Source organism: Prinia subflava, chromosome 5 (genome assembly GCF_021018805.1).
Source record: "Prinia subflava isolate CZ2003 ecotype Zambia chromosome 5, Cam_Psub_1.2, whole genome shotgun sequence".
NCBI lineage: Eukaryota > Metazoa > Chordata > Aves > Passeriformes > Cisticolidae > Prinia > Prinia subflava.
Window position 1 is genome coordinate 48,042,727 of NC_086251.1, and position 23,508 is coordinate 48,066,234.

General features: G+C 41.6%; 1 protein-coding gene across 3 annotated transcripts in view; it reads right to left on the reverse strand.

Moving 5' to 3' along the window:
* The window catches only part of ITPK1 (inositol-tetrakisphosphate 1-kinase), a 139,557-nt gene that overhangs the window by 91,144 nt on the left and 24,905 nt on the right, over window positions 1–23,508 (reverse strand). For all 3 annotated transcript variants that reach the window (XM_063399251.1, XM_063399249.1, XM_063399252.1), the window contains exon 3: window positions 17,193–17,217. In XM_063399251.1, the coding sequence (XP_063255321.1) occupies window positions 17,193–17,217 (25 nt within the window). The remainder of the gene's footprint in view (window positions 1–17,192; window positions 17,218–23,508) is intronic.

The following is a 23,508-nucleotide window of genomic DNA, read 5'->3' on the forward strand; positions in this document are numbered from 1 at the left end:
TCTGCCAGCCTGCAAAATGTGAAACTAAGGCCAAGAAAATGTCCTCCTGCACTTGAAAATTACTGGCCTTCTCCACTCTGCAGACTCCAGACATTTGCCATGTCCTTAACCAAGGCAGGCTTGCAGGGTTAGCATTTTGAATATTCATATATTGCTTCCTACAGATGTGTCATTCAAGCTTTAACTAGAGCTTTCCAAATAAATCTCTTCTGAGGTTTAACAAACTCTTACACAGCTCAACTCTGTGGCATTCACAATGCAATAGACAGCAGTACATCTGAATACCACTAGTAATACAAAAAGATCTATCATAGCTAGAGTTCAGCCCATTAACTGTCCTGCAGCAGCAGGGCTGAGTAACCGCAGGTTTAATAGCTGTGACCTGCAGCTATTTGCAGACATACCAATGTAAGTCAGTGTATTTTAGGAAGTGCTGTGTGCTGCTATGTGCTCTGTGGTTCCTTGCATTGACTATCAACAGCCAGCATTTTTAAAAGTCCAGCTCATCTGACAAAGGGACATCAGCCTCTCTCTTCACCAAGAAACTTAAAGAAGTGACAGTTTTCAATATTTGGCAAGTTCATAGTCTCTCCAGTTGTGCACTTCAACACCAAACAAGTTACTAGTGCAATTAGGAAACTCCCTTTGCAAACAAAACTGGTTTTATTTACTGTCTGATAAGAGCTTTCAGAGGCAACCTGGGCTCAGCAGAAGCCAGGCAGCAAGGATTACAGAACATGCACTTCCATTGCACATCCCGAGTCAGGTGTTTCAACACTGAGTATCTAACATCTGCTAAAGATGCTCTAAGAGACAAAGGTAAGTCACAGAAAGGACGCCATGTCATATTTATCATTGCCATGAGTAACTGACAATAAGACTTCAAGGCTTGTCATTCTTTCTTACTGCAATCTATCATCTTTCTTCCCCTTCTTCCCCTTATGCACTTTACAACCCAGGATACCCCAGAAAGCACAAAAAGCAGCCAACCCATCTCCAGGGTGCACTGGCAGTGAGTGCTATCCTGGGGCAGCCTCATCTTTGGTTTTCCTGCTAACAGCAGCCATTTCAAGTGTATTTTATTGCCTGGAAACGAAAGCAAAATGGAAAAGTAGCTGAAACATGCTAAGTACCACTGAATTTATCTAGGTAATATATAGCAGGGACTGGTTTTATGGGTAAAACCAACATAGGTTCACACAGCTGGCACTGGTGGAGACAAGGCACTGCAATCCAGCTGTATTACCACCATGGCTGTGGGCTTCGCAGCAGAATTCACTTTGCAGCAGAAACTAAGAATATACACAGGAGAATTCAGCTGTTTTCTTCTCTGCTGAAAATAAATGCTTCAAATAAGTGCTTCAAGTAACTTTTAAGTAATAAAAATAGCTCATGAAAAATGGGTCCTCTTCAAGCTGTCTCCTTCTATGGGAAACATGATGAGAAAAAACTAAGACCTAACAGCAATTAATTTCCAGCACTTGAATAAAGTGCATTTTATCACTTATATTTATATCTCAGACAGTTAGACATAGGATAACTACCTACTATAAAGGTGACAGCAACAGAGTAACAATTTATTTCACTTATTCTGTTAGGGTTGTTTTTTTTTAATTTGGTTGGCTTTTACTTTGGGAAGCAACAGAAAGGGAATTATTTTTACCAGGAGTATAAAGTTTCACCTCTTCATCCTGTGCTTGCAGGAAAGCTGACCTTCATTTTCTTGGTAATAAAACTTTTCTTTCACAGTTTTTCCTTTTTTTAGACATTTCAAGCTCATTACATTAGTCTGCTATTTCAGAACCCGAAGGTTGTCCTGAATTCTGGAGAAAATGGGTGGCATCTTCAAAAACAGGTCTGAGACTGCTCTATCTAAAATACATGGTATTTTAAAATGGAATGGGAGGCGTGGCTGAGTCACAGGCCCACACTTGCGTTAGCACGAATCTTCCTAGGAAAATTAGAAAAAGAGGACACACTGGGACTGACTTTGGTCCAGATTAGCATAACTACATATTTCATGTGCTTAAGCAGATCACCCAGTCCAGGTGGAAAAGATGCTACCTACAAAGGCTACTCCTGCAACCTCATTTTCCCAGCTACACCACAGGAGCACTCCCACAGGTCCTGCCCAGAGCCACCTCCTTGGACCACAGGATGTACCAGACTACAGAAAAGGTTCTAATGAAGTCTCTCTACACTATTGAAGAGAGTAGTCTCTCACACCCTCACCCCTTCAGACTCTTTCAAAACAGCATACTAAAAATGCAGCAATAAGCTGCTGCTGTTTTTTTATCTATTATAAAAATATATAAAATTTATATATTATAAGCTTGGGGTTTTATATATTATAGGGGCAGTGGTTCTCCAAGTTGCCATGTTACTTGCCTTCTATATTTATGTCTGCTATATTTGACCAGTTTCCACAGAACCAAAATCCCTCACTGAATACTGAAATTATCTCATTAAAAAAAACCAAAAAACTTTTCATCCTGAAATTAGTATTACAAGCCTTCTTTCCCTACCACATACCTAGCATGCCTGTGGAGTATGCATGCTCCTCTGCATATGCTGGTTTCTCATTAACTGCAAAGGAATGGAAGTGTAATCACTGAAACATTAAAAGCCTGTAATTTTAGTTTTCTTCTACTGAACTGCCAATAAAGGTCATGATATCACAAAATATCCTGAATTAGAAGGGACCCACAAGGATCATAGAGCTGAATTCCTATAGCATATTCACAATGTAGTATTTTTTAAAATAGAGCTGTGAGAAACATAAATAGCAAAATCATGCTATTTTGTAAAGCATAACACAGCCTATTGCATTGTATTATATTTTGCTTTGAAGTCAGAAAAGTCCCTCAAAAATGGCCAAAAAAGTACAGTAATTTCTATTAATGTTCACAGAGGGAAGGACACCAATGGATTAGCTTCAGCACACACACTGAATGGCTCTGCCTTCCTGTGCCCCAAAAGTACAAGTTATATTTGCATCATTAAGTAATAGAAGAGGTCTAGAACAACACAAATACAAACAGTTTAACAGTAAAGATGGTCAGAAAATCTGCCAGCATTCGATAATGGAATTCATTCAGAAAAAAATTTTCAGCTAAGATTCTCTGGAGAATGGATGGGCAGATGGGATGAGATTCACACGCACGTCTGTACAGAGTGGGCTGCTGCATTCATATTTACACCCCAAGGAGACAACTAGAGCATTTGGTTTTTTGCATGAACCTCAACAGAAGCTGCTCAGCACCTTTGAAAACCAGGCTCATTACTTAGCAACTTCCCTCAGACTTCAGATATGAGAAGGACCAGTATGGTCAGTCATCTGACTTGTCCTATGACCCAAGCCACAGAACTTCCCCTCACCATGGCCTCCATCATAACTGACAACCTGATGGAATACTTATCTTTGTGAAAATAATAAAAATCATTGTTTTCAACAGTTTTTAAAATCATTATTTTCAACAGTTTTTACTAACTGTGGAGCTAATTTGATACCTAGTAAAATATTTTAATGAATATTTCCCCTTACTAGAGCACCTTAGTTCCACTGTAGTACTACAAATTTCAGGTTCCCACTACACCTTCTATGCCATTAAAAAAATCACCTTTCAAAATCTAAAGGAACATATGAAAAATTCAGTGTTGGCAGCTTTAGTTCTGCCATGTTTGTCTTTCAGAAGATTACAGCTGGAGTCAGGCTGTAATTCAGCATTCAGCAGTGGTCCAGGAGGCAGGACTGCTCACTGAGGCTGGCTGCAGGATGCAACAGCAAGTGTTCAAACACTGAGGCTGCCACCTCCAGCTAAGAGCTAGCACCATAGCTTACAGCCCAGCATGTGCTGCAGCCACACCCTGGTGGCAGGGCACGCTTCTGCCTGTCCCAGTGCAGCGAACAAGGTGTGACAAACACAGCAGTGTGAGCTGGCACACAGCTAGCAAGGAGCACAAGGGAGACCAGCACGTCAGGGGGAACTGTTGTAACAGCACATCACAGAGCAGGAGGCTTCTCACCACCAGGGCTCTCTCTCCAGAAACCAGCATTCCAATGCTGTACTTGGACAGATGAACACGAGTTGGGGAGGTCTGTGGTCACATACAGGCAGACACATGCAAGATTTGCCTCTTCTTTCCACAGCCAGAGCAGATGGACCCTCACTGCTGGGGATGCTGCCTGGCTTCACTGACATGGCACAAGGCTCAGGAGGCTAGTAAGACCCATGGAGAACAAAGCCAGTCCTCTGATATGCTAGCACAATTTTGCAACCTTAAAATGAGGAGTTGGCTTGCCTCCAGACAACTTTCAAATACAAGTACAAGCACAGGACGGGCTCCAAACACAGGTCCTTCAGTACAGCCTGTTCTGAACACCACAGCGCAGATGTTTGTGAAGGGGAACAAAGAAGGATGCAGAGCTGGTGCAAAGAGTGGTCTGAAGTGTGAAATTTGCTCCAGAAAAGCTGTGTCTTTGTGGCCTCCTTTGGACACTTAAACAGCTTGATGGCTTTTTTATATTGTGGTACCCAAAACTGCCCCCAGCACTCAAGGTGAGGCTGCCCCAGTGCAGAGCAAAGACAATCCCAACCCTTGCCTGGCTGGCAGTGCTGTGCCTGATGCACCCCAGGACAGGGTTGGCCCTCCTGGCCAGGGCACTGCTTGCTCATATTCGACTTGCCATCGACCAGGACCCCCAGGTCCCTTTCCATGACACTGCTTGGAAGTCGTTTAAGTCAAGCACATTACTGGTATCAATATACAATAATAAAAGGCCTGCAATACACAGACATTCAGACCCAAACTCATCATTTCTCCCACTCAAAGAGAACCCCAACCTAAGCAAGAAAAAAAACCAACCACAGGAAAGAAATATTGATTATTAAAGGCAGAAGAGTCTTAGAGCTGTACAAAGAGTGCACAAAGCTGTGAAGTTGGAATAGCAGTCTAGATCCCAGACTCTTCCAGGGAACTTTTAATCCTTAGCTATTACTTGGTGGAGTGTTAATTAAGAACACTTAACAAATTAAGTGTTTGAGTTTTTTCAATACCAAATAGTTCCTTCTATTTTAAATACTCAAGAAATGCTCCATTATAACAGCTGGAGATGTCCCATGGCTATGAACATCTACACAAGCAGAGGACATCATTAGATAAAGATTAGAAACATCTAAGTGAAGAATTTTCAAGCCCCTCCACATCAATGTGGAGCTGTTCTGTAAGTGAGCCGCTTTGTTTTGCTTTAAATTTTTATTTACTTGTGTTTCTGGGTGTTTCCTCATTGTTTTATGCTTCATTGTACTAGCATGAGCATGTCACTGTGCCATAGACTGTTGCTAAGTGATCCTCTACAAACACACCAAGGTCTTGAGACAAAATCGTAAACAATCCTGAGAGATTCAATAAATAAAATTGCAGCACATCAATCCTAAGAAAATTTGCAAGGAATTAAAATTCCCAGTCATCAACAACTATACTTAGTACTTCTCTCTACTAAAGATGAAGTAAACTCTGTCAGCTCTTCTTTTAAACATTAACTTGACGGTATTACTGCACCAAAACTTGGCTACAGACTGACATATCTGGGCAGTAACAAAGTAGACCATTAAGACAGCATTTCCATGGACAGATTATTTTTCTTGCATGATTATGCTGCATTTGCATTCTGATTCCTTAAACAAAAAGATAGCATAACATCACTTCAAAATCATTTTTGCTGTAAGCAGAGTCAGGCTGTACCCACTACGGGAGAATCCTGGACAGTAGTCATAAAAAACAACCCTCCAAATCTGGGTATATTCAGATTTATGGAAAAGGCAAAAAAAGTCAGATTCATAGATTGGAAAAGAACACATCAAAAGTGTTGCAGAGCAATGAGCTATAAAAACACCAAGAGACCCCTTTACTAGCTGCTAAGAAAGTACAGGACATCTGATAATAAACTCCACTAACTCAGGACAGCCACAGTTCTTGTGATGTGGCCATGGCTTAACAGCCACATAAGAACAGCTTTCAAGTCCCATGTGGTTCCAGGACAGTGGGCTGCCCATGCTTGCCTTTGGTTTGAACTCAGACCCTCCAAACTGAGCAAGATGTTCCTCACCTGCAACACTACTGCTTCTAGCTGGTGTTCCACTGGGACTACAACTGGGCAAGGCACTCCCTCCTCACTCCTGCCTGGAGAGATAGTCCCTGGACACAAGGGTATACACTGGCTGGCCATGCACAGGCATTGCAAAAAAAGCCAGGAGTGTGATGAAAACAGACCCACTGAAAACATCATTCAACCGTTCTTGTGTCTAAGTCAGCACTTTGGCACTTCAGGAGAAAGGACCTTGACAAGGGAGAAGTTGAAGAGACAGTTGGGAAAATGCAATTCCACTTGCCTTCTAAGCTTCCACTACCCCAACTGCCCACTGCCCACCAGGGTACCTCACTAGCCTCTTTCCTTCCTTGTGCTATTTCGAAGTCAAACCAACTCTGTACTAATAGAGAACTAAATATAATCCACTGAGCTGTTGTACAAAGAGCTGACTGCACTAAACTAGTAAAAATGCATTACACCAACAGACCTTTAAAGGCACTGCAAGGCCTGGACTGTACTGTATAGACTGAACATGCTACAGCACAAGCAGCAGCACCGTCCTGGTCCCTGAGGGTGCTGTGCCTGCTCAAGCACAGCATAATCACACCTGTGTGGCACACAGTGCTCACAGAGCCAACACAGCTTGTGTGTGCATCCACTTCTCCAGGCTCACTCAAAAAGATTCAGGTTTTTGGAAGGACAGAAAAAGTAGAAATGCATTGATTCAACTGTACAAGCAGGTTGAAGAAGCTAAGAAGAGACCCAGCAGGCAGCTACTTCGAAGAAAAACAATCACAGCATTTATCAAAAGACAGCAGAGAACTTGAGCATTCAACACACCTGTTAGACAAGCTCGACCACCAGGGTGTAGTGTCTTCACCCAGCAGGAACTGAAAGCAGTGTGAGGACATGGCCCTTGACTGGTAGGAGAAATGTCCTCTGGCCAATGCAGGGTCATCAACTCTAACCTGCCCTTTTTGGCTCAGAGGTGGAAAAACTATCAGGAGCGGGGACCAGTGGAAGGATCTGTCACCAGCAGGGAACAAGCACTATCTCTACCTCCTATTTAGTCACTTAGTTCATTGATAACCAGCTATTAAATCTTGCATGCTATGTAAGTCATCACAACAGGCTCATGAACATGTAATCTACTTTGACTCAGTTTCAAACTGCTTTGTACTTAAAAAGAAAAAGTTCTGATTCCCTCTGTATAGCTGCCGTTCTTTTTTCAGCCACTTAAGGGTTGTTATCATGAAGGAAAGGGTATTACAAAATAAGCTCATCTAGGTCACAGGAAAGAACATTTTCCAAGCTAACCTAAAGTGCAAACGACCTCTCTGCAATCAACATAAATCCTCTACAGAAAGCAGTTAGCCTGTTCTCTAATCTTGCCATCAGTAAGGCAATGAACAATTTAACACTGGCTATGCCGCTGAGGTTACAGGACACTGCAGTTGTGCAATGAAGCTTCTTGTACAAGAAAACAATTTCAGATGCACTTAGACCTTTGTGTAAAGGAAGCTCTTAGCTCCAATCAACAATTTATGACAAAGCTAAAAAGCTTCTCAGATTGCAAAGTCAGCCAAAAATTCCTCTACAACAGTTGTTTTCCTTACATTTTAGTCTTCCACAGAATTAGCTCAGTCCCAATGGCATCTTTTCCATCTCGTCCTGGGATGATTCTGTCAAAACACTGTAAATAACTTCTTTGCACTTTGGCAAGGTACCAGGAGGAGGAATAGGTTTTTTTGTAAAAAAGCCCTCACTATGTACTGAAGGCTCACCTTAACACAGACACTCAAACTCGGACACCATGTGTAAGTTAACATGTGTAATTTTAAATTAGACACAAACTTATTCAGGAAAGCACACCAACTGGGAAATTAAATGAGGCAACTATAATTTACTGAAGGAAGCTCAGGATAAAAAATTGATCAGTGAATTCTAGTAAGCCACTGAATTACCATGGATCCTGAAATAGCAACCAAAAAACAGTGTAAGGTAAGTCCATTGCTCAGCAATGACAGAAGCATTTTATGGTTTTGTATACAGGTATAGTTTCTGCTCTCCCACCTGTAAGCTCTGTTGTGCCAGTTTTCAAAGCAGCACCACCCTCAATTTGATTTTTTCTTTCAATCATGACTGAAATGTGAGATACCTTACTGACTGGTTAGCTGACGGCATTGCCTTAGGATCCTACAAGCAGACAAGCAAACTTTAACCGAAAGCATAGTGGACAAGTTCTCTTGACAGGCTTTTATTCATCTATAATATGGGCAACAAGTAATTCTTTTGAATCCTTTTGACAAAAATAACCTTAACATAAGAAAAGAACCATTAAAGTAAAATGCACTATGGCGTCACCATTTCAATGACGAATCTGCACACTGAAGTCAGGCTTGGGTTTGCTGTGCTTTTAATGCACAGTTGAGTCACAGAAAGCACACCTGGATACGGAGCCTCCTGGGAACACAATCACCCTGCTCTGTGGGCAAGTGAGCTGGAGAAGCAGCAGAGCACAAACTGTGACTACCATGAACAAAGCTGCCTCACAGAACTGCACAAAGCTGGATGCCTTTTGTAGTTCCTCTGGCTTTGGGATTTATACAGATTCATTACTATGTCAGTAGCACACTATCTTTGAAGTTTCTTCCCTGAAGAAACTGAGCAACAGTAAGACTCACAGGAACCTGCTGGAAAAACCTTCTCTCCAGGCTCCCCCCGCTCTATGGGAATAAAGTTAACTCTTGCCCTCAACCTTCTCTTTGAAAAGAGCTTTCCAAAAGGAAGGTCCACTTCCATCACGTGCTAAGGGCAGATCAATGCCCTTAGGCATCCGATGACTATTTCAATCCATTTATTAAGTGTGGCCACCCACCCTTGCTCCTGCCATAGCCAACAGAGAACCACACTAATCTCATCTTGAAAGCTGCAGCAGCAGTCTCCTTTGTGACAGGTCATATGAGGGAAGAGAGTTGAAAAAAATTAAAATAAATTTTAAAATTAATGTACTACAACTCTGTGACTGTATGCTAAAGAAACACAGATCTAGAATAAACCACTTCTGCCTCACTTTGGAGAAACTATGCTTATAATCATCTAAATTTCTCCTGGTAATCTCCTGTCTGCCTTTAAAGTGAAATCCTAGATTCAACAATTTCCACCTTACATTATTAATTACACTACTTTTTGTACCAGTGCAAAATTACCATTAGCAGTAAATATTACCAAAAAAATTGATAGTGATTAAAAATAAACTGTCAAAAAGTCCAGAAGTGTTTTCCATCAAAAGGTTAATATCAGAGCTACTTCTGTGGCTGACCCTTTTTCCTCTTCACCGAAAAACCAAGCTATTTTCAAACTACCACAGAGATATTGCAAAAGAACAACCAAAGGCACAGAAAACTCCTACAACATATGCAGAAACCCTTTCTGCCTGATCTATGTTTAGACAAACAGCAAAGAGGACTACACTCTTGCAAAAAGAAACAAAAAGTAAAACCAAGTATTGCTTTCACCAGAAATGCAAAGTTAAAGTGAAAAATAAATACTTATTCTAGCAAAAGACATCACCCTTAATACACAGTGCCCCTTGGAGAGAAAAAAGGGGGATGGGGGCAGAAGTTCAGCTGTTCTAATTAAGTTGAAGCCACTCTTCTGTCTTCTGCTATATTTCCATGAAGGCAATGAGGTTCAGGAAAACATTTTCAGTTTTTGCTCTATCTGATTGTGCTCTGTTTTATATAGAGGCAGCTTAAGTACATGCATTAGGAGTTTCTCTAGCTTAAGGCTAAAGACCAAATACAGGAAAACCTAAGAAACTTTAGGGCTTAGCATCTTTAAGCACCAGGTTTTACTGGAAGCATTCACTCTCACAACATGAATACGTTTATCTCCTTTAATTGTGAAGTGCCAGAAAAGCAAACAAGCATGCAATATTTTCAGATACAATTATCTCAGGCCACAGATCAAAGGAGTAAGTCTTGCAGAAGCTGGAGAAAGAAGAGTCAACATACACTGAAAAGACTTCCTGAGCTCCACTGTCCTTCTGCAGTTCAGACCTACCAGCACCCTCACTGAGGAAGACAGGCATACAAATAGCCTCCTCCACTGTTCTGATGATATTCTCTCTATAAAGCTTCTGTAGGAAGCAACCAAGGCTGAGCTACAGTGGATAAATGAGTCATTGCTTAAAAAACCTCTGTGGAACTAAACCCCAGGACTGAAGACAAGGTTACAACTGCTGTGACAGGAATGAGCTTCCAACTTTGATAGAGCAGAGAACTGCATGACTTCACCCCCAAAACACACAAAGGATGGGGGATTCATCTGGGAGAGGACAGGGTCAAAGATACAGTCACCCTTGTCATGGTATCATGTTAACTCCCCATCCTTCCTACTCCAAGAAAAAACTTCAGAAAAGGTCAAAAGAGCTACACGCATATTTGTACTTCAACACTGACTTTGTAGTTTCAGCAAAACTGTAAATGAGACAGGTTGGTTTTAAAATAAGGCATTTCCTGAGTCACATGCCTCTGAACACATTCCATGTGCCTGTTTTGATACCGTATCACAACACCTGCATCCAGCCAGACAAATAATTCTATTGTTTAATGCAGACTCAAAGCCTAGTCTTTGTTGGACAATAGGCACCACTGCAATAATCATGATTTTAAAAAGCACTAATTGTCATTTTGTGCAAGGACTGGGATTGCATGCTCCAAAAAGAGGCAAATAAAGAGTTTTACAACCTAGCATTTCTTTGAGGGCCTTATTTTTAGCCATACTCTTTCTTGAGGGATTTATGAAGCTTTGCAGTTCACAGAAGTATCTCAGAAGACATATGCTAATGTACACCAATCTTCAGAAATCACCAGCCCCATTTTCCTTCACACACTCATTTGTCTCTAAATCTATCCACTTAGATATCTGAAAGTAACTTAAATGACATTCCACTATGTGGAATATCATTTTCATCAGGAAACAGAGGCAGAATTTGTAAGGGACTTGCCTGAAGTGCCTGCAGTAAGTGACAAAGCAAGGCAACTCCCCACTGCAATTTCAGTCCCATTACAGCCACCAAAATCTTTGGCAGAGATCCCACAAGGACTGGATTTTCACTCAGGACTTCCCAACTCCCAGCCTTTAGCACTGTTAGGAATCACTGCCTCATCTCTACGTACCAAGAGTGGGGAGAAGAAAGAGGGGCTGGGCAGAGCTGGCTCCATAGGCCACAACAGTACAAGCTCCAACCTGACAGCCATTCATTACACATTAGTTACAGATGTCTAAATCTCAGCAATATTTTCACTCACACAGGTGCTGTCTGCAGCTGACTGCAGAACTCACACCTCTCCGAGGCTACTGGGATTCACCCTCAAAAGAAAGCAGCCAAACCAGTCAGTGGGAGACTCTCTCTGAGACACAAACATTTCTTCATGGTTCACTCACTCACTCACCAAAAGTGAAAATAAATCTAAATGCAATTTGATTTGTTTGGCTTACTCTAATTTTTAAGAGTAAGTGTTTGCTGTTCATTTAATCTTCTCCAATCCATAAGGTGAAAATGGAGTTTTCCACAGCTTTGCCTTCCTTCCGTGCCCAAACAGATATGGATTTATTCTTTTTCCCCGATGGACCAGAAAGGCCCATGCTGTACCCAACTGAGCAGCGTGCTGATGCAATACAAACCCCTGTGCCAAAGTCATCTCTCCCTGCTGGAGCCTGTGCTCCACTCCTGCTGGGCAATGCTGCTTCTCAGCTACCACAGAGGTCTCACACAGAAGGATCTCTCTCCCCTACTGAGAAGGACCAGGGCAAGGATTCTGCCTGGGATTTGTTCTTCCACACTCCTGCTGCTTCTGGGTTTGAAACTGAGATTAATGCACTTTTTTGGAAGATCCTACCTTGTGTGCTTAGCACACCCTTTGTAGCACTGACACTAAGAAGTATCAGGATCTTTCCAAGATTTTAAGCAGTGGGCCTCCACCTTCAAACACATCAAAATACCTAACACAATCCAGACTGCGAAGGGCTGGAGGGCCTCTATAGCATCATCTCCAAAAATGCACTGAAGGCAAAGCAGGCTGCCATTCTCAGGAAAACATGCACTTTACTGAAGGCCTGGCATGCATGTAAAAATAAACTTTCTTCTCCTAGTACTTGAGAGCCAACTCTCCAACATCTCAACAACCTTGCTTGCTTTGGAAGCTTTCCAGTCACATCTTGCTGCATATGTATATGTATATATATCAAATATATATTTTACAAGCTCCTTTTCTTGGTTAGAACACTGCTGTTTCAAGCTTATTCAATTAATACTTCATGTGAAAATAAACCTCTCCTCATTTCTAGAAAACAGTAGAAAGCATTGTCATTAGTATTTCATTTTGATTGAATTAAAAAGTGTGGAGTGCACCCTGATTGCTCTTTTGCAGGCCTCAAGAAAACCCATGTCTCAAAAGGAGAGTCTTCTTTTCCAAAGTAAAAGATTTCAAATATCTTGATTCCCAGAGAGTTGGGGGAAAAAGGAAAAATGAGACAGCAGTCCAGACCTTTGTAACTATTACAATCAGCTGTTCCACATCAGAAAACATACTCTCCTTTTCTGCTATTAAAAAGCATGCAGTTTGAAATACAACTAATCCCACTTTTATAGCCAACTGACTAGAACATCTTTCTAAGATAAAAGAGCATTAGTGTTCATTTGATCCAAAAACACCCACCAAAATAGAAAATCTTCACTATTTTAGAATTAAGAAATTTTTAGAATTAAGAAACTAGAGCTCTAGGAAAGTTTGGGTGTGGAAGTGCTTGAAACAGCTTTGAAGTCACAAGAAACACGAAGGTGCCAAACTTTGTCACACAAAACCCAAACTGGCAATTTGTCAGAAGCCAAAGGGCTGCAGCTAATTATTCTGGTTTTGCATAGCTTGTGAAACCAAAATAAATGCATGTCTCTATCGGAGGTACTTGTGATGATTTCCACTTCAGTGCACATGTTTTCGCTCTTACGTTCTTCAAATTAAGCCAACAGATTTTTCCTGAAAAACAAGGTAGATGTTCTTTCTCTCCCTTGCCAGCGTACAGTCATAAGAAACTGGCTACTTCCCTAGCTAAAGAAGAACTGACAATTTTCAATCCTAAATTTTGCCCTCCACTAATTTGAATGATGGAGGGCTGGAAATTGAATAACATCAGAAACAGCTTTACTTTTAAGACACTACATAAAACCCTTATTTGCTAGAGTCCATTACAGAAAGTAGCTTTTTTAAATAATAAACACCTCATCAGCCATCCAATGCATAACTATGTAGGCAGTCTTCCCCTTGAAACAGTGCTGAAAGAATTTATTAAGAAGTGCTTCAGTTTAAGCATTTTCTGGCAAGTCACCCCAATGCCAGCACAAGAGCTGCTCTGCCTCAGCCTTGCCAGCTGCTGCCTGCCTAGCAACTGCCTGCAGGCCATGGCAGATGGGCCTCAGTCATGTCTGTCACCTGTTCAGGGCATCTCTACCCTGCTCTGGCCACCAGCTCAAGCCACACCAGCTGAGCAGGCAGCTGCGATGGGTGGGAAGAGCCGTAAGACAGGAGAAGGTATGGAACTGCCACAGGAACCACCAGAGCATGAATTCAGAACACAGCCTGAAGATTAAATGCAGCCTGAAGATTAAACACAGCTGAATTGGTGCTGCCTTTCACTGGGAGAGAGCCAGCAACCCCAGCCCTGCTGACCAGCTTCAATTGCTCCTGCCTTTGTGCCCACACAACAGCACAAGCTAGTGCCCCACACCCCTTCTGAGACAGCTGCAGCTGAAATTCCTGCAGCACAGGTTTGCAGCACAGACTCTGACAGCACTGGGGCTGGAACTGCACCAGGTTCCCTGGGAAAAATGGGACACATCCTTCGGTCTTTCCTCCTGCAAAACTGGAACAAGAGTGCTTCCTTACCTGATGGGGTACAAACAAGTAAGCACCCTAATTCAACAAGCACCCTGATACTCGAGTGATCCCTACTTAAAAAAATAAGCAAATGCCCTATAATGAAGGGAGAGATGCAGCACAGTATTCTGTTAAGAGCCCGTCTTGAAAAGCTAGTAAATCAATTTTTTGGTTTTTTCCTTGTAATATAACACTGGTTTGCAGCTGCCCCACTGACTTGGATTTAAGCTGCAGAAAGCAAATCTAGATCCAAAACATTGCCAGATTTTAAGGATGCTGCTACTCAGAGTTCCGCCATGCCCACTGGAAAAACAGAAATGAGCTAATCCTCTTCAGGCTCCCAAATGTTTAGCTGCAGGCTCAGACTCATACTGTCTTTGGAAAGTTCATAACCTTGAAAGCTTTTTATTTAATTAATCTACTGTACCAAATTCTAAGCCAGCTACCTTGATGGATGTTACTCAGTTGTACTACATAATGTTGCATGTTTCAGCTCTTGTACCTTCAGTTCACAATGAATTCTTATGTTAGAAATTAATCAGTATTTCTAAAAAAAGCCCAATTATTTATCACCACACAAGTTGAGAGGTTTTCTGTTTGTTTTCAATGTGATGCTTTAATTAAGGTCTTACTGCCAGATAAAGGAAAATGCCTGCTTAGCATCCCACTGCCAGTCCTGCTCCTGCTTTATATCTTTTTTGGAGGTTGTGCATGTTTCCCCACTCAATAAAAATAGAAAGCTGGAACCACTCTCTCTGCTGAAAGTGGCAGTCTGAGAGAAGACAAAACACAAAACCTGAACCCACAAATCATGAAATGTTAATTGCTGTCTAGTGGCAGCTCACTGAATCTGTACAGCACAATTAGCTCTACAAAAGCAAAATAAAAGAATTTAATCTGTCTAGCCAAAGAAGAGAGGACTATCCTAAATCCTCCCTGCAGGAAGGAAACAGAAGTCACACAGGTGCTTATTTGAAGACTTCCAAGACTTCCCTTCAGTAGTAGAAAATCCTTTCCTGCTCCTGTGAAATATCTTTGGAAAAGAATAATCTGATGCTCACAGAAGTCAGCACATACCAGTCCCTTGTGCTATGCTCTGTAGAAGCCAGTAACTAAACCTTACCTTCCAACTCCCTACTTATTATTGGAAAGCAAGTGTACATTCAGAAAAATTGTGAATTTATGTAAAGAAGAAATTAGGTAAACATCCTGTGTATCTTGAGTTTTGATTTACTTGCTTGCTGTCAGATCTAAGAGCTGGTTTCTCTCTAACAGGACAGGTTCTTTAAAGGAGGTGGGGAAGCAAATCAAAGAAATGCTGCTGCTTGATACAGGAAAACAATACTCTCTCTGTCAAATAAACCTTGTGCACCAGATGGACACCAAGACAATCCTTCATCTACAAGCAGGCCTAGGGGGACAGATCATGCGAGGTGCCTCAACCAAAGGTTTTCAGCAATGAAGCACATGCTTCAGGAGAATAAGAAGCAACACACAAGTGATAGGTGTCCGTCCATCCATCCACCCTTCCATCCTGTTCCAGCAGAGCAGCAGGCACCAGTAACTGAGGTATGCCTTTGGGGCACAAATTCTCAGTATAGATTAGTCTGACATCTCAACCACACTGTCGAATTTGAGACCATAAATTAGGAGACTATAAAGCATTTTTATGGGGACAAAGTCCTGTCTAGATCTGTTCAAATGTTTCCCAAAATGATCTTTCCAATAATTTTGTGTCTATCTGATAACTGGCCATTAAGCTACACACACATCAGACTAAGAGGCAACCTGTGGAAGGACAGCAACTTTAATTCATGAAGTAAAACGGAGTCTGCCCTCTGCTCAGCTAATGGATGCATCCCTGAATCATTTCATATGAGCCCCTTGCTGCTTAAATGTACAGTGCAGGTGCAAGACACATATAACAAATGCAGACATTGGACTATAATACACTGGAGTATTAATAAAGATCTCCCCTAGACAGTGGCACAAATATAGGCTGGCTTTCTTGCTGTGCTCCTGATCAAGCTGTGCTCTGCAAATGCTGGCTTGTTTTTATCAGTCTGGTGATGCCTTTATCCAAACTGATGAAAGCAGCTGCCCCTTAGCTCTGAGCAATAGGAGGTACACGTAAGGAAGATGATGCTGTAGTGGTGAAAGGTTACATACAGCCAGTAAAGTATATGCCCTTTGTCCTTCTAACACAATGCAGTTCTCAGACAACCACTAATAACTGAGAGACATACTCTCCACTTTAACTAGAAATGGGAATTAAGTCTTTTCTGACAGTGGATTTTTTAAAATAAGATGGCCTGATTTTTCAATTTATTTTTTGTTAAGCGCTTTTTTCCTGCTCCCTGCTGGTGTTCAGAAGCACCTTTCAGATGGATTTAAGAGCAATCTTAATTACTCCTCTTTCTTCTGTCACCTCTATTGAGGCAGTTTCATCTCTGTTTTACTAAGTGAGGAACTCACCACTTCAGAGTTCAAAACGAGCACCAGGTAAGTATCAGCAAGACTGAAACCCACGTCCTACAGCTCTTCTAAGCACACAAAATAAGCCAGAAAGAAAGAGCATGCTTTCCCCTTCCATCTTTTAGGGCTCATAGTGTTCTGTGTTACAGCTGACAAGTAACGTAATTCCTTTCACAAGCTGACACCATCCTTTAAGTAACATCTTGTGTGAAATATGACCATTCAGACCTGGGAAAGAACAAACGTAGCCAACACCTGAACTTATCTGTAGATGAGCCACAACTTGAAGGCACTTTAGTATCATTTCACTGCTCACTGGGTTACAAGAACATTCCTTCTGCCATAGCTTTTTTTTCAAAGGGCAGATCCTGTTTCTGTTAAGCTTGACTGCCTGTGAATGCAATTAAAAGAGTAACATCACCTAATCAACTATCAGATCTTATTAATTTACAGACACAAGAAAAACTAACTGCTTTCCCACTTTCACTAGGACACCTATTAAGCTGGACTGCATGTAGACTGAACACATGCTTCATAAAAGGGGAGCTCTGTCTTTCCAAAAGCAGTATCTGTTATAAAGAACGGAATGCAAAGAAAAATCATTAAGCCCAGGTCATATTGGCATCCAAATGACAGCATTTAAAATCAGTAAGCCTTCTTTACAAGAAAATAGAGCTTTTACTCACCTGTACTACTTCTACGCCTCTTTTCCTGAAAAAAAAGGAAGAAAAAAAAAAGGAAAGGTTAGTGTTGGAAATGTGGGGAAAATGTAAAAACAAAAACCAATGGAAAAGTACTGCTTCATACTAGAATGCAAACAATAAAAATCTGCACTAATAACCTGATTCAAATTCAGGAAAGCACTTGTTCAGTTTCATTCCCTGTCTAGGAAGCACTTTGGCAGATTCTGAATCATGGCCCCAGAAGTAACCCAAGATGAATACTAAGCAGCTGCAGTGCTGGGAATGACAGGGCTGTCAGGTGAGCACAGGTAGGAAGTGGCTGATATTAGGGAGGGAGCATCTCAATTTTAATTAGATCTAGTTTGCTTTTTGTTTCTCGTCTGCCCTCAAAGTGTGCAAATTGTACCACATTCTGCATGCTTGATAGATCTCCTGTTTTCAACAAAGGATACACATATAAATGCCAGGGAGAATGAACACAGCACCTTGCAGCCATTTATCTCTTATTTACAGCCTTATTCTACCCCCATCATCTTGGTACACAGGATGCTACCCTGGACTTCAGTTCAAAGACTTGCAGTCAGTCTGATTCCTTCCAGAGCACAGTTCAAATACTAGGGGTTTATTAGAAAGGCCCAAGCCTCTGACCATATGGAGACTCTTTCCAGTGAACCTGAATTGCCAGGGATGGGAGACTGGAGAGGCCTATGAATTATATACCAAAATGCTGAGAACTGCAATTGGTAGAGCCAGCTTAGGAAGATCTGTAGAGACAGTTGTCTATTCTGCTAGTATGATAATTGAGATTCAGGTACATGCAGTCAGACAATGCTCAGTCACTGCCTCTGACAAGTTATCAAGCAAAACAAACCATTTCTACACTAGTCTTGAGAGCAGAACTGAACCCCTGGCACAAAGCCCAGCCATTCCTGCTCCGTGCCCTCCTTTCAATACACGTAGGCTATTTAAGTAAGTTAGAATCTTCTCACTTTGAAGTCATAGGAAATTTCACTTAAAAATGAAAAGCCTCAGCAAGCACAAGACAGGAATCTCACTTCCTTGTTCCCACTAGCCCCATATGTGAAAATCAAAGCCCCTTTTTTTGGGGAGGTCATAGAACAGGACCGCCTAACTCTGCCCTCAGTGCTTTTCTATCTAAGAGTGCCTGTGTTGTTGTCCATAGTCACAAACACTGCACACTGCTGAATACACAATGGCTCCTCCAGTTTTCCACCCAAGACAGTAGGTCTTTCTTTTGGGAGGCCATTACAAAGATGCCCAAAGGGATGGGTGATCAATCAGCATCTATGACACAAATTGCCCCCTCTTCCACTTTACCAGTCTGGAGTCTCTCTGGCCTAGAAGCAGCATTCAATGCACAGACAGAGGAGAGAGCCTGTCGAGAGAGCTCAGCAAGGATATAAAAGAGAAAATGAAACCAAGCACCTCTTGCAAAGAATTTCAAAGCCCTCTTGCAGATAACAGTAACTGTAAGTAGTGGATGATTAACATACTGCCACTATGGTGTGGGAAGCACTACTGTAGATCATCACTTGAGGCTGGCTTCATAGGTTCCAACTCTGTGGTGAGAAGAAAATATGAATCTTGGGGAGAAAGAGTTAATAGCCAAATTGTTGAAACCATGATTTTCACAGAAGTAAGTAGGAAAAATGGGAAAAATTACGTGGGGAATGCTGTTTCGTGAATTAAGGCAGCAGACTACTCAGAAGCATTCCAAGTATTGTAAGCTAAAACTTAAAATAATCAAACATTTTTGCTGTGTCTGCCCTGGAGTAAACAGAACAACTCAGAACTACCATGGAAATACACCAGGCTTCAGTCAAAACTGCAGCAGAGCTCCTGGAAGGACAGTGGCTGATGGCAAATGGGCATTTCTTCTTGTGCCTACATACACGCTGAATAAGCTTTATACGACTTTGAGGAAGATAAATATTCGTGAGCTGGGTGCCAAACCCATTTGAGAGAGGATCAGTCCTGAGGGTTTCTGTAATCCCCTCCTTAAACGAACTTCGCAAATTTTCTGGGACTTACTGAAACCAACTGCACTGTCCCAGCAGAAGGGAAGAAGCCAGAACAGCACACAGGCAGGGAGAGAAGGGGTGCCTGCTCTTAGGTATAATGCCACACATGCTTAAAAAGGTACAGGAAGAAGGAAGCAATTACCAAGGCTGGCTTGCAGGCTGGTCTTCCCCTTTTCAGAGGGGAGCAGGATGTCCTTTCTGTTACCTGAAATAGGAGAACTTTTTCTACTTAAACCCAGGGGAAAAGAAACCATAGAAGCATTTTGAGAACTAGTTGATTTGAAAAAAAAATCCTCTACTAAAATATCATCATTTGAAAATAAGCTATTTTAAAAACAAGAAGTATCCAAACAACCAGGATGTCAAGCCACCGTGCACCTCAGTTTTGTTATTAGCTGATTCTCTGCCCAGAAGATTTCCTAAGCCAGTGACTCCAGGCTTTTCAGCCTCGCAGCTTTTCAGGTCGCAGCTGCAGGCTCAGGGCAGCAAGACATCTCTTATGCAACCAAGCATGCAATACCATCTAACCACACAAACTGCCTTACGTCACCTGGGAAAGGGCTTAGGGTCAGGCATGGAAAGAAAGCTGATCCAATGCACAAGAAACTCTAGGACCTTCAAAAAAAAGAGTAAACAGAGAGAACCAAGCAGACTGAGGGCCATAATTCCCCAACAAGGGTTTGCCTGTGCAGAATACACAATGGAGACAAGACAGTTGCTGAATAAACTGTGCTGGGAATTTGACAGAGCCATGGAGCAGTTACCACTTCTTCCTATTATGCTTTAAAAAGCCAGTAAGAAAAATACATCCCACAACTCCTGTGTACATTCTTTTGGGCTGCTTCTTTAGCACAGGACAGGCAGGGCATGACTGACAGGACAGGATGGGATGACTATTTCACCTGGTGTACTGATCACTAGTCTTGTGTCTCTCATGGTGCTGTCCATGACTTTCCATGCAGACTGAAAGTGAGCCACTGCCTACCAGGGGAAGGGCTCCCATTCCCAGCTTGCCTAGCTGCCTCCTGACAAAACCCTCTTTCTGAGGAGGAAAGAAAGGTCATTATTAGCTGTATTTCCCTCCTGCCTCCAAAGAGGCAACTTAGCTGTGTCAAAGAGAGACTGCATCTGTCTACTTTCATTGAACAGGCATTTGAAAAATGGTCAGTTCTAAATTACATTCCCAGAGGTCACTAATTTTAAAATACATTTAATTTCAAAAATCATCTACACACTGCAACACTTACAAGAAAAACAGAAACATTTAAGTAACTGCTGCATTAGCCTGCAATACCAAATAAAACCCAAAAGCCCAAAACAACTTATATACCTGAAACCAGTGAACAACTCTGCTGGATAATGCAAACCTCCCTGTATGCAATAGCAACTAATTACCATGCTAGTTGACTTCATGTTTAAGTTGGAATGATGTATGGATTTAAAGAATTCAATATCCAGTTACACAATAATCAATGTCTTGAAATTGATGCTTTACCACAGCCTCAAACTATGTGGAATAGATGGCTTTTGGGGTTGGGATTGGGGTTTTTTTTAACACTCAAAGTAAATAGTTTGATCTAACTCCCCACAGCATCTAGGATATGAACATCATAGTGAATGACAGTTGAAAGAGAAAAAATGACTATCAAGTTTATATCATAGTCATGGTTAAATTAAGCAAATTGTTTTTGCTGTATGGTCTGAGTGACGGATTGAAAAATGCCGAAAGGAATTTACAATTTCAAAAGTAAAAGGCAATCTTTCCATTGTACATGCAATGAAGTTAACTTTCTCAGATATCACTTTGAAAATTTCCCATGTAAAGAAACAGCTAATAATAACAATAACAATAATAATAATAATGTATTGCTTTAATATTTTTAAAAAGCATTTTCACAGGAAAGCAATACACTGGCATCAAAGGGAGCTTATAAATATTAATGGATCAGAGCAAAAACCTGCAGCCACTGAGACTTTCCACCACACTGAAAACCAGCCAATACTGGATAGCCACAACCTTGTGGATAGCCCATTTCCCCTCCTGGCATAAAGGCAAGCTCAGCTCAATTGCCTTAACTTTTCCATCAGCAGAATACTCTGCATATTTTTTATTAAACATTCGTGACCATCCTTGCTTTTATTATTTTTCATCGCTGATGGATTTCCCCTTATTGTCTACCAAGCGACCAAGCAGCAACTCCGATATTGGGGCGCTCGCTGTCCTGGGCTCTGGCTCACAGCCACAGCCATCAGTGCACGTGGACATTACCTGGGGGCATCTGAAACATGGCAGGACTCAGCTGTAACAGGGGGACCTTTGTGTTTTGGTTTTGTGCACACAGATTATCAAGCAGGCAATTAATTAGTTATTTTTACCAATTTGTATCCAACTATACTGACCTTTTAGCAAACTTTTCCCCACTAATCTATATTCTAGAAAGTTTTATGTCTGAAATGGATCAAAAGTTGACATTTGGGGGAGGGAGTTCTCGATTTCCTCAGTCTATAAAGCATCATAGATCCAAAGGAGAATGGCAATAGAGTGCACTTTTACAGTCTGGTAGGTACAGGTAATGTAGTACAGGAGAGAAAATATTTCACTTCAAACTCTTAGTGCTCTTTAGGTGGGCTGAAAAAAAACCCAAGACTTTGGGCTATCATGGAAGACCTCTCAAGTAGGCTAAAAGCCCACAGAAGGCAGCCACACTTGTGCATTTCTTCCTTGTTTATATAAACAGGGAATAGTCCAAGTAACAGGAGCCCTCATACATAAGACGCTGCAACAGCATAAGTGATGCTCACACCACCACTCCATTGACACATGACATTTGGTAGAACATCTGATGTTGTCCACATGTTCAAAGCATTATATCATCCCATTTACTGCCATAAAAATGAGTCTTAAGAGTGCTGTGTCAGAACAAAGTGCCCTGAAAGGGACTAAAAAATATGAGAGGATCTTGGTAGAGCAGCAGGAGCATCGCTCTGGTATTCACCTGCAGTGCCACGAATTCCCCCTACAACACCCACAAACATTCACCAGCCTTTCACAGCAAAGACACAGCTGGAAACCCACCAACCCCTTATCCTGAAAGAGCAATGACAAAGTGAAGCATCCAACAGCAATGCTTCAGACATTCAAGCAGAAGCGAAGAAAAAGCCATGAAAGAAAGAAAGAAAACAGGCATTGCAAGCAGTAACTACAGGAAATAAACTGCTTTCAATCACTAAATATTAAGACAAAGTTTCAGTCTGTTTAATAAAACATTACAGGGCTACTAATTTCAGCACTAAAAAACCCCAGTGTGTGGAAATAAGATCTGTGTATCCCAAGTTATAAAAACCATAAAGCCAGTGAACACAAACTCAAAAGAATCTGTTTTCTTTTTAAACTAGGCATTTAAGATGGATCAGTGCTGCTGAGCTCTGCCAGACTCTTTTCTTGGAACTAGTGACCCGGGGTTCTGGGAGTCTCTACTTGCTACTTTCCCAGCAAGGACAGAAAACCTTTAACCACAGTCTTTTGAGAGAAAAAAAACCCTGAAAAATCATCAGTGGGAAGAAGGAACGATTAACAGCTGCACAGAAAAATTATTAAAGGCAATGAGTTATTCATCCTACCAGACATTCAGAGATGGATTTACTACCTGGTGACAATTATAAGCAATTGGGCAGAGTTCAGCCTCTAGCCATAGGCTTACTCCACCAGACATTATCAGATCCAGTTCCCAGCCATGGCAAGCAGCCACACCACGTGATCTCTTTATAACCTTATTAAAAACCACCTTCAAACCAAGCTGTTTTGGAACTGTATCTTCCATTACAAGACATTAATTTCCCAAAGGTCAGAGTCCTTCAAATCTGCAAGCTAAATGGCTCTGGCATCATCCTTTGGCTTCAATAAACTGCTTGCTTCCTTAAGCGCTGCAGAGCACACACGTCCTCTCTGCTCCCGGCTCCCTTTGTCTCCCCATGACCCCAGTCACCCCAATGTTAATACGACCCTTAATATGCAGAAAGCAAACACATGACCATCCCTTCAGAAGTCTTTCTAAGGTCATGAGACACCAGTGATGGCTCAAAGGGACCTGAGAAGAGGCAGCAGAAGAACTTTCTTCACGAGGCAGAAGACAATATCCCTTCCAGGAACAGACATGGTATTCATCTTTATATATGAAAAATTCTTGCTGCAAAAGCTATTAGAGGTTTCTAGAAACATATGAACATGGTGGGAGGGGAGTTGGAATGGATGACATCAGCTGTTTAAGAAGGATAGG